Source organism: Tenrec ecaudatus, chromosome 5, assembly GCF_050624435.1.
Source record: "Tenrec ecaudatus isolate mTenEca1 chromosome 5, mTenEca1.hap1, whole genome shotgun sequence".
Lineage (NCBI taxonomy): Eukaryota > Metazoa > Chordata > Mammalia > Afrosoricida > Tenrecidae > Tenrec > Tenrec ecaudatus.
The window spans coordinates 47600323-47614056 of record NC_134534.1 but is presented as its reverse complement, the minus strand read 5'-3'; the positions used below and the strand labels follow the sequence as shown (position 1 = coordinate 47614056).

At 39.8% G+C, this 13734-nt stretch overlaps 1 protein-coding gene across 1 annotated transcript in view; it reads left to right on the top strand.

The window, feature by feature from the left end:
• The window catches only part of NECAB1 (N-terminal EF-hand calcium binding protein 1), a 193334-nt gene that overhangs the window by 79193 nt on the left and 100407 nt on the right, over nucleotides 1-13734 (top strand). The window contains exons 4-5 of the mRNA XM_075550616.1: nucleotides 1499-1524; nucleotides 12097-12194. Coding sequence (XP_075406731.1) covers nucleotides 1499-1524; nucleotides 12097-12194 — 124 coding nt within the window. The remainder of the gene's footprint in view (nucleotides 1-1498; nucleotides 1525-12096; nucleotides 12195-13734) is intronic.

Genomic DNA, 13734 nt, shown 5'->3' with positions numbered 1-13734 from the left:
GATTTCCTTCACTCTTCTTTCCTCTGGAGACACCAGTAGTTGCACCTTCAACGGCCACTCGCAAGCTTTTAAGCCCCCAATCATTCCTCACTGAAGTGAGGTTTCGAACATGTCTCTGTGGGCTGTGCTATGCCGATTGACCGTGGTCTACTTTGAGATTATGATTCTGAGCTCCCAGGTCCACTGCCTCGTGCCTTCAAGGTATCTGGTCACGGCAAGAAGTTTAACGTTGCCTGTGTCTGCTCTACTCATGGATCTGTGTAGCACAGTTAAATAGATTTCATTTTGATTTAGAAATCATTTTAAATAAGCTGTGAGTCAAATTCCCCACAGAGTTTAATTTCCTTAACTTTGGAAGTGTTGGCAGCTCTACCAACTCTGGTATCATGCTAGCAAACATTTATTAACAGCTTACTTTATGCCAATTAATCTTTTAACTACTTTACATATGTGAGCTCATTTCTATCCCATGGCAACCTTATGTGGTAGAAATTGCTATTTACACTGGTACAGATGGGAGTTGGAAACACAGGGAATCCAGGGCGGATGATCCCCTCAGGACCAGTGGTGTGAGTGGTGATACTGGTAGGTTGAAAAGGGAGGACCTATTTCAAGGATCTACATGTGACCTCCCTGGGGGACATACAACAGAAAAGTGGGGGTAGGGAGACCTGGGACAGAGAAAGATATGACAAAATAATAATTTATAAATTATCATGGGTTCATGAGGGAGGGGGGAAGGGGATAGGAGGGGAGGGGAAAAATGAGGACCTGAGGCCAGGGACTTGGGTGGAAAGCAGATGTTTTGAGAATGATGAGGGCAATGAATGTACAAATGTGCACAATTGATATACGTATGGATTGTAATAGGAGTTGTATGAGTCCCTAATAAAATGATTTAAAAATAAAACAGAAAGAGTTAATGTAATTGTATACATTACAAAATATTAAGGGATTTCAAGATGGAAAGCAAGACTCTATTAAAAACGCTGCTATTAAATTGGATAGACCAACTCTGAGGGTGGTAGGGTGCAGCATGCTAACATAAGTAACTTTCAGGGGATGAACGGTTGTAAATCTAAAAGCAAAATAAAGTGAACGTGGCACAGTGAGAAAAAAAAGAAATTGCTGTTATCCCAATTTTGCTGCTGAGAAACTGAGACAGAGAAGGGATGTGTTCACATAAACGGTAAGTGAAAGACTCAGAATCTGAATTCAGAAATCATGATTTCCCGTACTTGTTTTTCACCATTATGCTATGTTGTCAAGAAGATATGCAAGGGGAAACCAACTTCCAGAAGTGATTTGTTCAAAGAAAGCATCTGACACAAGTATTAATAATTTATGATTAAACAGTGTAAAGTGTACAGGAGAGATGCCATTACTGTATGTCCCCTATCAATATATAAGAATTAGAGAATGATATTTATTTTTTAAGAAATGAATTTTTACTTTGAAAAATATTGTAAAAAATACTCCTTTCTTAATTTTTTTTCAGCAATCTTGACACAGAAGAACTATGTGGTAAGTTTCTTTTAAGACTAAACTCATTTCTTGTTTTAGAGTGAAAAATACTGTTTGGTATATTTCTGCGAGCTTTTGAATGAGTGCCATAGATTAGGAATTCTGGAATGAAGTAAAAGATAAGTTGAGGTCTCAAGAGTTTTATCTTTATCTGTATATTTTATTCAAGTACTATTCCATTGCTTTGCTGCAGAAAGAATTTGGCCTCATTAATTTGTTCATGGGAGGAAATTTGTTATTGAAATTGGTACATTAGTTTCACAATAGCAAACTCTCGCTCATTTGGATGTATTTTTAAATCAGTGTTTAATACAACTTTATTATTCTCTTCGTAATGTATTGTGCAGCACCTTTCGTTACTGTTTGGCAAAGCTGTCTCCTTGAGATGTAAAAATAGCTTTGTTCCGCACCTGCCCACACCATTCTGGAGTTTGAAATGTCACTTGCAAAACATGTGATGTGATGAGAAAAGATAAATTTGATCAGATCTTTATTTGATGTGAAGATAAATGTGTGGCTTGATGACCCTTTCATGGATTTTCTAGAAACAAAAATCAAAGACAAGAATGTGAAAGGGTGGACATTTCTGAAATGCATATTTTGGAGCATTAGGAGACCGTTCAAACTGAAATAGCCATGTTTCTCTGAGGAGTAGACAGATAGCGATAGATCGGTCGCTGTCCTGGAGCTGACTCCAATTCATGGTGACCTTATTGTGGCACAACACAATTTTGCCAAATCCTGCATTCACTCCATGATCACTGACACGTTTAAATCCATCCTTGCGACTCTTGTGCCGGTCTATCTCCTCCAGGGTCTCCCTTACCTAGATGTCCCTCTTGTTCCTTAAGTGTCATATCCTCCTCCAGCAGTCGATCCCTCCTCATGACATGTTCCAACCAAGCAAGTTGGACAATAGTCTGTTGGGGCCCCAGGGTTTTCACTGCTTAGTCTTCAGAAGTAGATGACCAAGCCTTTCTTCCTAGCTAGAAGCTCTGCCGAATCCTGCCGGCCACGAATGAACTTACTGATATTGACATACTAGTTACATAACTTCCAACATCATAGCACCACCAAGCCCACACTGAATGATAAACTGACAGATACGTGGTGACTCAGAACATTTTCAGCTTTATGTTTTAAAGTAAACATATAAGGTGTACGTTTGACCTGATTGTCCACGCTGCTTGAAATAATGGACAACTAGAGACGAGCTTCTCTGAAACCTCATAAAAGCCACAAGCTTACACATTGAATACCGCATCATTCTTACAGAGTTCTGGTTTATTAGAATCACCAAAAAGGCCATGTTATAATATTATAGAATAGCTGTCTTCCATTGTGTCAGGATGGTGGAGCAACACCAAGAGATGTCATATAGGACAAAGTGTCTGAGTGCAGGGTTTCCAGGCAAAAACTCTGAACAAAACTAGTGTGATCCTCATTAACCAGGAGCCTTTAAATCAGCGGTTCTCAACCTGTGGATCACAACCCCTTTGGGAGTCAAATGACCCTTTCACAGATGTTTCCTGATTCATAACAGTAGCAAATTTACAGTTATGAAGTAGCAACGAAAATGATTTTATGGTTGGGGGTCACCACAATATGAGGAACTATAATAAGGGTCACGGCATAGGAAGGTTGAGAACCACTGCTTTAGATGTTTCATGGTCATCAACTATTCCTATATTCCTGTACCCGTGCAATGTCTAGCCCAAGCTCTGGAAGAAGAATTCTACTTAAAAAATCAGATTGTTATTGTTGTTGTTGTTAATGCAGAAGCAACGTGTTTTGGAACTGAAGCAGATCATGCTTTTGTTAGTTAGGAAGCGTCAGCACAGAACAACATGTCAAATTCTGAGGTGCTTTCATAGGCAATCAGACCACAACATGATCTACACATGGTATTCAACTGTCCTAAAGAGCCTTAGTGATACTGTCTGGCAAGCACTGGACTGCCAACTGCAAGTTCAAGGGTTCAACCCACCAGTTGTCCCTTGGGAGAAAGATGAGACTATCTGCTTTCATGAAGATTTACCGCTTTGGAAACTCTCTATAGGGTCATGATGAGCCTGAGTTAGAATCAACTCAAAGCTGGTAGGTTTGGAAGCAGCCAGGGGAACCCCGCTCACGGAAAGGTCAGGGTGGTGGTTTAAAGGCACCAGCTACTTTACTGGATTTGGTTCTCTCCTGTAAAGTTCCCAGCATGGGGAACTCTATGGGGCAGTTTGACTCTGTCGGACAGGTTTGCTACGAATCAGAATCAACTCAAAGTCAGGGAAGTGTGCGGTGTTAGAAAGGCCACAGCCTGTGTCCACCAGCTTCCGTGATGAATAGCACTCAGCCTAAAGCTTGGGTTACAGACCACGCTCAAGCCTCCATGGACAGGTAGCCCCAGCCCGTGCAGTGGACAGGTCCGGGGGAGACCTGAGGGTGTCATTTGGATAAATCTGTGACAGATAAATTCCACTTGTCTCGAAAGGGTAGAGATCTCCTTTCAAAGTAATTGTTTCCTCAGTTTACCTAAAGAAGTCTTTTTGTTCTCCGTGGAACCTTCCTTGGGTAGGCGTGGCTCCTGAGAAAACAATCTGTTGTAGGTGTTTTTTCCATCCAGCCATTCAGGACTCCTCTTGATTTGCTCCTGTTCTTAATGAAGGTTAAGGTCCGTGGGCGGCACAGGTGGTTTGTGATCGGTTTACCTGTGATTCATTAAAATTACCCAGCTATCCCTGTGGAGCAGTTCTAGTGTGTAACTTATGGCTGTAACTCACGTTACAGCCATGACTCCGAAGTGATTTGATGATCGTAGTTTGTTTGTTTGGTGTGTTAAGGAATCACGTAATATCGTCTGTTCTTCCTTTAAAAGTATTTTGAATGTTAAAGTGTAATAACATATCTCCACTCGATCTTCAACAATAATGTTTTAATCTGTCTTCCTTACATAATAGGGGAAATAGATTAGAAACCCACACTTTAATAGAAAACATTTTGACTTTGAAGTCTCCCCCCCCCCCCAATTTGAAAAACAAAAGCAAAGTAAAGGCACTGCCATTGACTCTATTCCAACGGACAGAGCAGAACTGTCCTGGGGAGCTAGTATGGGGCTGTAATTCCAGGTGACATCTTTTTTAAGTCCGTGATTATATTCTCAATCATGTTTTTATAAGCCTCATCCTCTCTGATCAATAGTATGCATTTTAATCTCCAGAGGGTTGTTTAATTTCTCATTATTTTGTGACTATAAAGTAAATATTTAAGTTGAGTTCTAAGTAATGCCAAATGCTCCACTGCTAGCAAGCAGAGTGTGTCTGTTTGCACCTAGTGCACGTTCCATCTCACGAACTTGGTTGGAGGGGAAAACAGATTTTCAGATTCCATGTACTCTTTAGGAGAAGCCAATTAAAAGTTTAAAACATCTAAAAGTTTCATTCTGTTGCTTTTATTTAGTTCATTAGTTTATTAAACTCTGAGTCAAGAACTCAAAATTATTCAACACAGAAGATTATTATTTTAAATATTCAGTTTTAATTAGGAAAGTAGTACTTACCTACTGTTATTTTTTAATGTCAACAGTTCAGAAATGTGTTGACACATAAGGGAACATATCAAAGTCTCTCATTCACCTCTCTCCCAGCCATCGTTGTCTCCACCGTGAACTGCTTGGAACATATTCTTCTAGACATCTTTGTTAATATATGTTTGTGTATTGCTGTATTTTTCTAACAATGAAGTCATATTAGTTCATGTAGCTGCTACAGTTATGCCTCACTTCCTTAAAAAAGGCTGTCTAGTTTCCTTTACCTTAATTTAGTCCTATACCTTAATTTATAACCAAGTCCTTTTTAATTGCCTTTCGTCTTGTTTCCAACTTTCCACTAGGGATAAACAGCCTGGAAGTAAATCACCTTGTAGGTGTCATCTTTGGAATTGTGTACAAATATTTCTGTGTGGGAGAGTCCTCCAAGAGTAATTACTGGGTCAGAAGTGGTTTCAATGTGCACAGAGGGCCGGGCTTATTCACTGTCCACTTTGATTGTGAAGGCCTTCCTCCATAGCAGTATCACACCCTCTTTTATTCCTACGGGTCATTACATAAATCAGTTGTAACCAATTGCATGTGAACTCTGGCACAGAAGTGCCAGTGCTGTATATGTGGCCTCTTTAGCTCTGAGCCACTGGAACATAAGCATTGCTTTCCTGACCCGACTTGTTATTGTCCTGAGGAGCCATCCAGTGGGGTCCCCATGTAGAACAGGGCAGAACAGAACACGGCCTGGTCCTCCGCCATCCTCCCCACTGGTGCTATGCCTCAGCCCACTGCTGCAGCCACGATGACAATCCACCTTATGGATGGTCTTCCTCATTTTCGATGACACGACTTAACCAAACACCATTTCCTTTTCCAGGGCTTGATCTTTCCAGATAACTTGTCTAAAATACATGTGATGAAATCTTGCCACCCTTGCTTCTAAAGAGCATCTGGCTATACTTCCTTCAAGACAGATTTGTAAATATTTGAGGTATAGAAAACTCCCAGGGGGAAGGGGGGTTATATTAGCTCCTTGTAAGGTTTTTTTTTTTTTTTTTTTTTTTTTTTTGGTACTTCTGCCTTGGGCACGTTTGGTCAGACTGCAGATCAGCACTAGCTTGGTTTGCCAGAGCCCGGTCAATGTTGAGGGACAAGTGTGGATACTAGAAAATCAAGACTCTACCCTCCTTGTCCAGGCAGTTGGAACTGTGGTTACCTGGCATATGCCCACTACAATTGCAATACAATTTAAGTAGCACTGATCTGCAGCTCCTCAAACACCCTATGTCCTTAGATTTCTAACCGATGCCCTTCTTCAGATCATGGTGTTCTAACCTGTCCTTCTCAGTTATTTAGGTTCCTGTTTAGAACACTGGGGAATTCTAGCAAACAGTACACGCTGTGAGAAAATGCTCTGTGAGGCCAGTGGCCGGTGCAGTCTGTGTAGCAGCTATGAGACCCTCTGGTTCTGACTTGGAATTCCTGGACCTGACTGGAAAACAACTTGGAGAATTGAAGTGTAGGATAGGAAAAAATTTTGATGTTTCGTGATATGAAGCTATCAGTTAGGCATAAGGGGTGTGTGTGTCCAAATTGTTTGCAGAAGAATTACATTCTACTTTTATTCAACTTCTCCAGGAACTTTTGAAGCCCCCTCATATAAAAGGAAAGGAGGAAACTGACCCCTAGTTCGCACTTTGTTAAAGAAGATAGTGCACTTGGTGTCCATAGAGCCTTTGCTTTTTGTTAGACAACTTGTTCAGTGCATCTGTTTATAGTTTCCTAGTCTTTCCTTACCCAATCCCCAGTCTCTTTTCACCTTTCAAGCTTTTATTTTTTCTTTATTCATAAAGGTTAACAGTTTGCCTTATTTTCTTCTACTCTTCTCCATTTTTGTCTTGTTTCTTTGTTGTGAATACAGTATCACAGACACACTTTTCAATTCAGTTTTCTCTGTGAGTCAACGTTTTTCCTTTTAAATGGATGGAAAATGATTTCCATCCCCACTGGACAACAATATGTTATCCATCTCCATGCAACCCAGATACAGGCTGCAGTCAAAGTCGGTCTTTTCTCCAAGAAGCCCTTTCTGTATGAAAAGATGCAGACGGGTCTGAAGAAGTCATATTGACCTGAATCTTTTTGCTTCTCATGCCGAGACCACAATTTAAGGGCAAGCCACGCTTCTCGGCTCACACTGGGACTGTGATTCAAAGGAGAAACATGAGTCACAATACCAGGACTGGAGCAACAGCTCCAGCTCAGACACCGTGGAAGCCATGACTGACCTTCGCTGCACTTTGCCACATCTTAGGTTTGCTGACATATGCTGAAATGTCGAGCTTTGGTGTGACCTACTGCATTTACACTCTTGGCTTTGCGTGTGGGCCTAGCACCAGCAACCAGATTACTCCTCACAACTGATCCTCTTTGTTTTTCTTCATGATATTACAATATTCCCCACATTTTAGCTCTTGCAACCAGTGTCATTGTTGCGATGCATGAATTTGTGCATGTTGGCCTTTTGCTTCAAATATCCTCATTGCACCTAGCATTCCTCAATGCTGAATCTGCATCAGAATCTCCCATGGAGCCTATAAAAGGCGACTCCTGGGTCTCGTTCCCTCCTGGGACTCAGAATTAATAGGTCTGAGACTTTTTGTTAATAATCTGCATTTTTAACAAGTTCCCTAGAGCAGTGTTTCTCAATTGCAACATGTAAGCAAAACACCTGAGATATTATTAAAATGCAGGTTCTGATTGAGTAAGTCTGGCAGGCTTGAGATGCTGTGTTCTAATGAGTTCCTAGGCAATGCTGATGCTGCTAGAGAGCCCTGATGGTACAGTGATTATGCGATCCACATGGTCGGCAGTTTGAAACCACCAGCAGCTCCTCAGGCCAAGGACTGGACTTTCTTTTACTCCTGTAAAGTGATAGTCTCAGAAACCCACCGTGTGGGGGTGGGATATTGAGTTAGCATTGACTTGATGGCAGTGAGTGTGATTTTAATTTGGTTGATGCTGCTGGTCCATAGACCCCATGGTGAGTCATGGGGCTTGAGAGAATTCTGATACAGGTGGAAAAAATCATTGGTTTAGAAACAAGTTTAAAATTGAGAGTTCCTAGGAAAGGAGCTTCCAACACAGCTTCTTTTACCAATGAGATTTAGTGTCCTGCTTTCTTGTACCTCTTGCCCTCAATGGTCTTCCAGTCCTTTGTGCTCTACCAAGGCTGAATTATACATCCTCCTCCAACCACAGCAAGAAGCCACCTGTTTCCATGCCTTGATGTGCAGGGGCTGTCCTCCCTGTGATTACCCAAGAGGTTAAGAACGACCCAGCAACACTTAAGTCAGCACTTGATGAGGACCCTTCCATGAAGCTCTCCCTTTCCCTAAGCAGAACTGGGCACTCCTTGTCCTCTATTTAAATGGGATCACACCTTGTCTCTTATAACAAGGATCAGGTATATTCTAGTTGTTTGTTTTAATGGCTATGTCCTCTGCATGACTGTGTTACAGGTAGGTGCTGTCACATTGATTTTGACTTCTAGTGACCCCATTAAAGAGCCCTGGTATATAGTGGTTATGAGTTGGGTTACCAACCCCAAGATCAGCAGTTCAAAACCACCAGTCACTCCACTGGAGAAAAATGAGGTTTTGTACTCTTGTAAAAAAATTATAGTCATATACAGAATAGTCCAGAAAAATTATAGTCTAAAAAGCTCACAGGGACAGTTCTACCCTGCCCCACAGGGTCACTATGAGTTGGTATCGACTTCATGTTAGTGAGTTTAGTTTTGAGTTGGGGTAACCCTCATTGACAGAGTTGAATTGCCCCCACAGGGCTTTTTACAGTAGTATCTTTATGGCAACAGATTGCCAATATCTTAGAGTAGCATTGGTAGGTTTGAACCACCAACCTTTCAGTTAGCAGCTGAATACTCAACCATCGCATCACCAGGACACCTTTAAAATAAAGGTTTGTCTTTATCTTTGTATTTCAAGTGCCAAATAAAATACCTGACCGAAAGAAATGTTGCTGTTAAAGCCTTTCTGACTATTGTCAGAATAGACTAGTGCCCCATATAATGGGTCGTGGCTGATTTTTCAAAAGTAGATTGCCAAGTCTTGCTTATAAGGCACCTCTGGGTAGACCAGAACTACTAAAGTTTTCATCAACAGCCAAGCTTACGCATTATTTAGCCTACCCAGGACTCTTAGCAAGCAAAAACCAAACTCATTAGCATCACGTCAACTCTGACTCATAATGACTGCCCAGGGCAGAGTAGAACTGACCCTGTAGGTTTCCAAGGTTGTAAATCTTCATGGAAGCAAAAAGCTCCAATTTTCTCCTGTGGAGCTACTGGTGGATTCAAACTGCTAACCTTGTGGTTAGCAACCCAATGTGTAACCCAGGGCTCTTGTCCTTAACACTTGCATAACTTGAATGAACAAATGGCTGAATGAATGGAGGTGGGTTAGATGTCAGCTCCAAAGCCTGTAGTCGCTGCCTCTCTCATGTGCTTCATTCGGTATGTGCCTCTCATTGTGTGCCTATGGTGATTTTAAGGCAGAAAGATCACTTAAATTTTTAGCAGAGATCTTCACTGAATAAGCCAAACATCTTGTTTATGGATGAAAATACATATATTAAAATAGGGTTTTATTTCTTGTTTGTTTTTAGTATTGCTTTTTGCCTCAAATATTTTTCTATTTTCCATTCCTATCGTCTTACGTTTAAAATCACCATCATAATCTTCCATGGGGCTTTGTACATATGAAGATTGTCATGTTAACCTTTACGCCAGCCTTCACATTTGTATTTTTAAAACACTTTTTGCTCGTTTCACTGACTATGTGCACTATTGTCATATTTATTTATTTTTTCAATTTCTGAGTATTCAGAAGTCACGTCCACTGATCGTTGGTTCATGCGGAGGTGTGTGTCTGTCTGTGTCTGTGTTGGTCTTTGTTTGTTTTTGGCAGGGGCTTTTTACCATGAGTACTGCCACAGACTGGGTCAGACGTCTTTGTCGGTGCTGTCAGAAAGTTGACATGGTAACCAGGAGCTGAGATTTCATTTCGAAGCACTCATCAATTTTATTTGAAGCTTCTCTTATGTATTTTCCCACTAACCTTTCCTATAAAAATATGATCAGATTTATTCTGCACACTATCACGATAGTAAAAGAAATGCATAATTAGGACTGTATTTTGCTTTCCGCACAAATAGGTAGTTTGTTTAATTCATGTGGAAGTGAGCTATATTTTTACAACCGCAATCTAGAAGTGATTCATTGCTCACCTGCATTCGCTTTCTTCTCTAAAGCAGTCTTAATATTAACTAATAAATCAGACACTAGCACTTCTCATTTGTTATTAATATCAATGTCAATAAATAATTCATCTGGAATTTTAGTAACTGAAAGCTTGAGTTTTTTCAATATATAGATGCCTCTTATGCCAGATTTTTCTCACTTTAGAAACACATCATTGATTTGCAAGCAAACATGAGGTTTGACATTCATTTGAATTATACTTCAATGTACTCATTGGAGATTTGTCCGTGTTTGTAGCCTATTAGTTTTAATTGTGATTCCAGTGTGTTATTGATTCTAACCAGCTGAAGAAACTGATAAACCTATCTTTTCTCCATCCTCTTGTTGAAAAAGCTTAGATCACAGCAGGGGTACACCAGTCTTTTCTCTTGCATTTAGCAGCCTCACTAATTCTTCACCTGCAAGACAGCTTACCCTCTTGAAATGTCTCACAGGAGAAATAATAAAATGTAGATCTTTTTCCCTTTTAAAGGACTTCCCTAGTGAGAATTGTAATAATATGCTAATGAGAATGACCTTTTGTTAATTAAAACTATCTTAATATACTACGAGGGGCTACCAAAAAGAAACCAACAATTTTTTTCCAAAGCTATGTATGTAAATTTTTTTACAAAGCAACTTTATCATTTCAAAGTACTCTCCATTACACTTCACACATTTGTCAACTCTGCGAGTCCATTCTTGGGAACCATTTTTACACTCATGTTTGGATGGCTGACAGCTCCTTCGTCTTTTTTTTTAATCTTTTATACGATCAAATCACCATCCTTTCATGTCCCCCTTCATTCTTTGAAATCAAAAGAAGTCGCAGAGAGCAAGGTCAGGTAAATAACGTATGTGGGGCAAGAGAGGCATGTACCAGTTTTGCCAAAAACTGGTACACTGAGATGGCTGTGTGAGCAGGTGCATTGTCGTGGTGGGAAAACCAATTCCCTGTGCACCACAAATCAGGCCTTTGTGGTCACACCCTGTTATGCAATCTTTTCAGAACCTCTAAATATAATACTTGATTAACAGTCTAACCTGGTGGAATGAACTCCAAATGTACCAGGAGTTTGTCCATTCAGGAAGTTGACGGATGTCCATAATAAGGTTTGTCCTTTATCAACATTTCACCTTTTTTGAAATGTAAACACCACTCACATTTCAGTTTTTTCCATAGCTCTGTCTTCATAAGTTGTGTTCAACATCACAACAGTTTCTGTGGCATTTTTTTCCTGAACAAGAAGCAAAATTTCACAGCCATATCCTGTTCTCTTAAATTGGCCATCACAAAAAAACAAGGTTTGAGGGAAAGTGCTTTTATGAAAAAAATTCACTGTGACCAAAGAGACCCTTCCCAGGGGACGCCACAAGGTGCGCTAACTCAGATCAAGTTGTTCGATGCTCACCTAGCAGGAAAATGTATACTCTGAAAGCTCTGCTCCATTTAGCACAATTCTGGCTTGGGGGGGGGGGTACCCCCTCATACCTTCTGAATAGAAAAGAGTATTTCTTCACAATAATGTCAACCATCCTGTTTTTTTTAATTTATTAAATGAATGCATTGACAGCTCAATTAGTCTGACTTGAAAACTTTCCCACTTTCATTTATAGTGTTCTTATTTGTTTTATTCATTATGGAACAAATAACTTGATTTTTGGTTGTTTGATGATTACCTAAATCTAATTAATTAATTATTTCAATATTTTTACTTTTCAGAATATTTTTCTCAGCACTTGGGTGAATATGAAAATGTCCTAGCAGCACTTGAAGACCTAAATCTTTCCATCCTGAAGGCAATGGGAAAAACAAAGAAAGTAAGAAAGTGTTGATTTTATTTTCTGTAAGACATCTCTTTGAAAGTTGTTTGAAAATTATATGCATTTCCTAATTATGATAAAAGCATTCATATGTTTTATTACTGATCACTGTTTTCTTGTAAATGAACAAGCCATTTAGTTCATTTCAAAGCCGTTTAGTTTAATTTCAAAGGACTTATGTGCCAGAAACTGTGTTTCGTTTCAAGCATACAAAGATAAATTTTCTTTTTTCTGAGTAATTCAGCATCCCATGAAGAGACAAGGTTATAAATAAATGATTACAATATATACCCTGATAGCAATGAAACAAGATGTAGCATCTATTCAGGAGATAGCACCTGAAGGCTTATAGGTCAAATGAAGTCGTTATGCCAAACAAAGCAGAAACAGACAAAGGGAACAGCATGTGCAAAGAGTTGTATCGGGAAGGGCATGGGACAGTCAAGGGGATGAAGCTTGCAATGGAAGTTAAAGTGCACACAGTCTGACGGCGCCATGATGGAAGCTGATGCTGGCATGGAAGGTAGGGCCGCACCTTCATGATATTGTCAGAAAACCTGTAGGTTTAGGTCTGCATCTTAAATTCAAATAGACCAGTGACTGCTCTAAGCGGAGGTACGAAAACTCAGGTAGCTTTCGTTTTTTCTGACGCTGTTTTTTAAAGACCATATGAAAATTAGCTTCCGTTGTGGGTAGAGACTGTAGAAGGATATACTCATATTCTGTTCTAATGAGTGCCTCTTGGTCTATGTACAACTTCTGCATGAACGCAATGAAGTGTTCTGGAATTCCCGTCGTTCGCAGTGTTATCCATAGTTTAAGATCCACACAGTTGAATATCTTGGTATAGTCAATGAAACACAAGTCAACATCTGTCTTATACTCTCTACTTTCAGTTAAGGTAAGTCAACATGTTCCATGTTCTCTTCTGAACTCAGCTTGGATTTCTGGTAGTTCCCATTGATGAATTGCTGCAATGTTTTTCTAAATTATCTCCAGCAAAACTTTACTTGCGTGTTATATCATTGGTGTTATTTGATAATTTCCAAATTCTGTTGCACTATCTTGCTTTGGAATGAGCATAAATATGGATCTTTTTCAGTTAGTTGGCCAAGTCTTCCAAATTTCTTAGCATAAATGAGTGAGAGCGTCCTGGTTGTTAAAACATTTCAGTGAATTTTTATAAATTCATAGAAACTTATTTATTGCCAATGCCTTTAGTACACCTTGGACTTGCTCCTTTAATGTTAGTCCATGAACATATGCTGCATTCTGAAATGGCTGAGTGCTGCCCAGTTCTTGTGGAGTATAGGGACTGCATATTCCATTTTCTTGTGATGCTTCCTGAACCATTCAGTATTCTTTCCCTGAATCATTCCGTATTTTCCGTGAGATGTTTCCATATTGCAACTTATGGCTTCATTTGTTACCTACCTTGGGTTCCATACACAGAAAAACAAACACACATCCCAAAAAACCCAACAGTAATAACAAAATAAAACACTGAAAACCCTCACCTGAAAAGATACCAGACAAC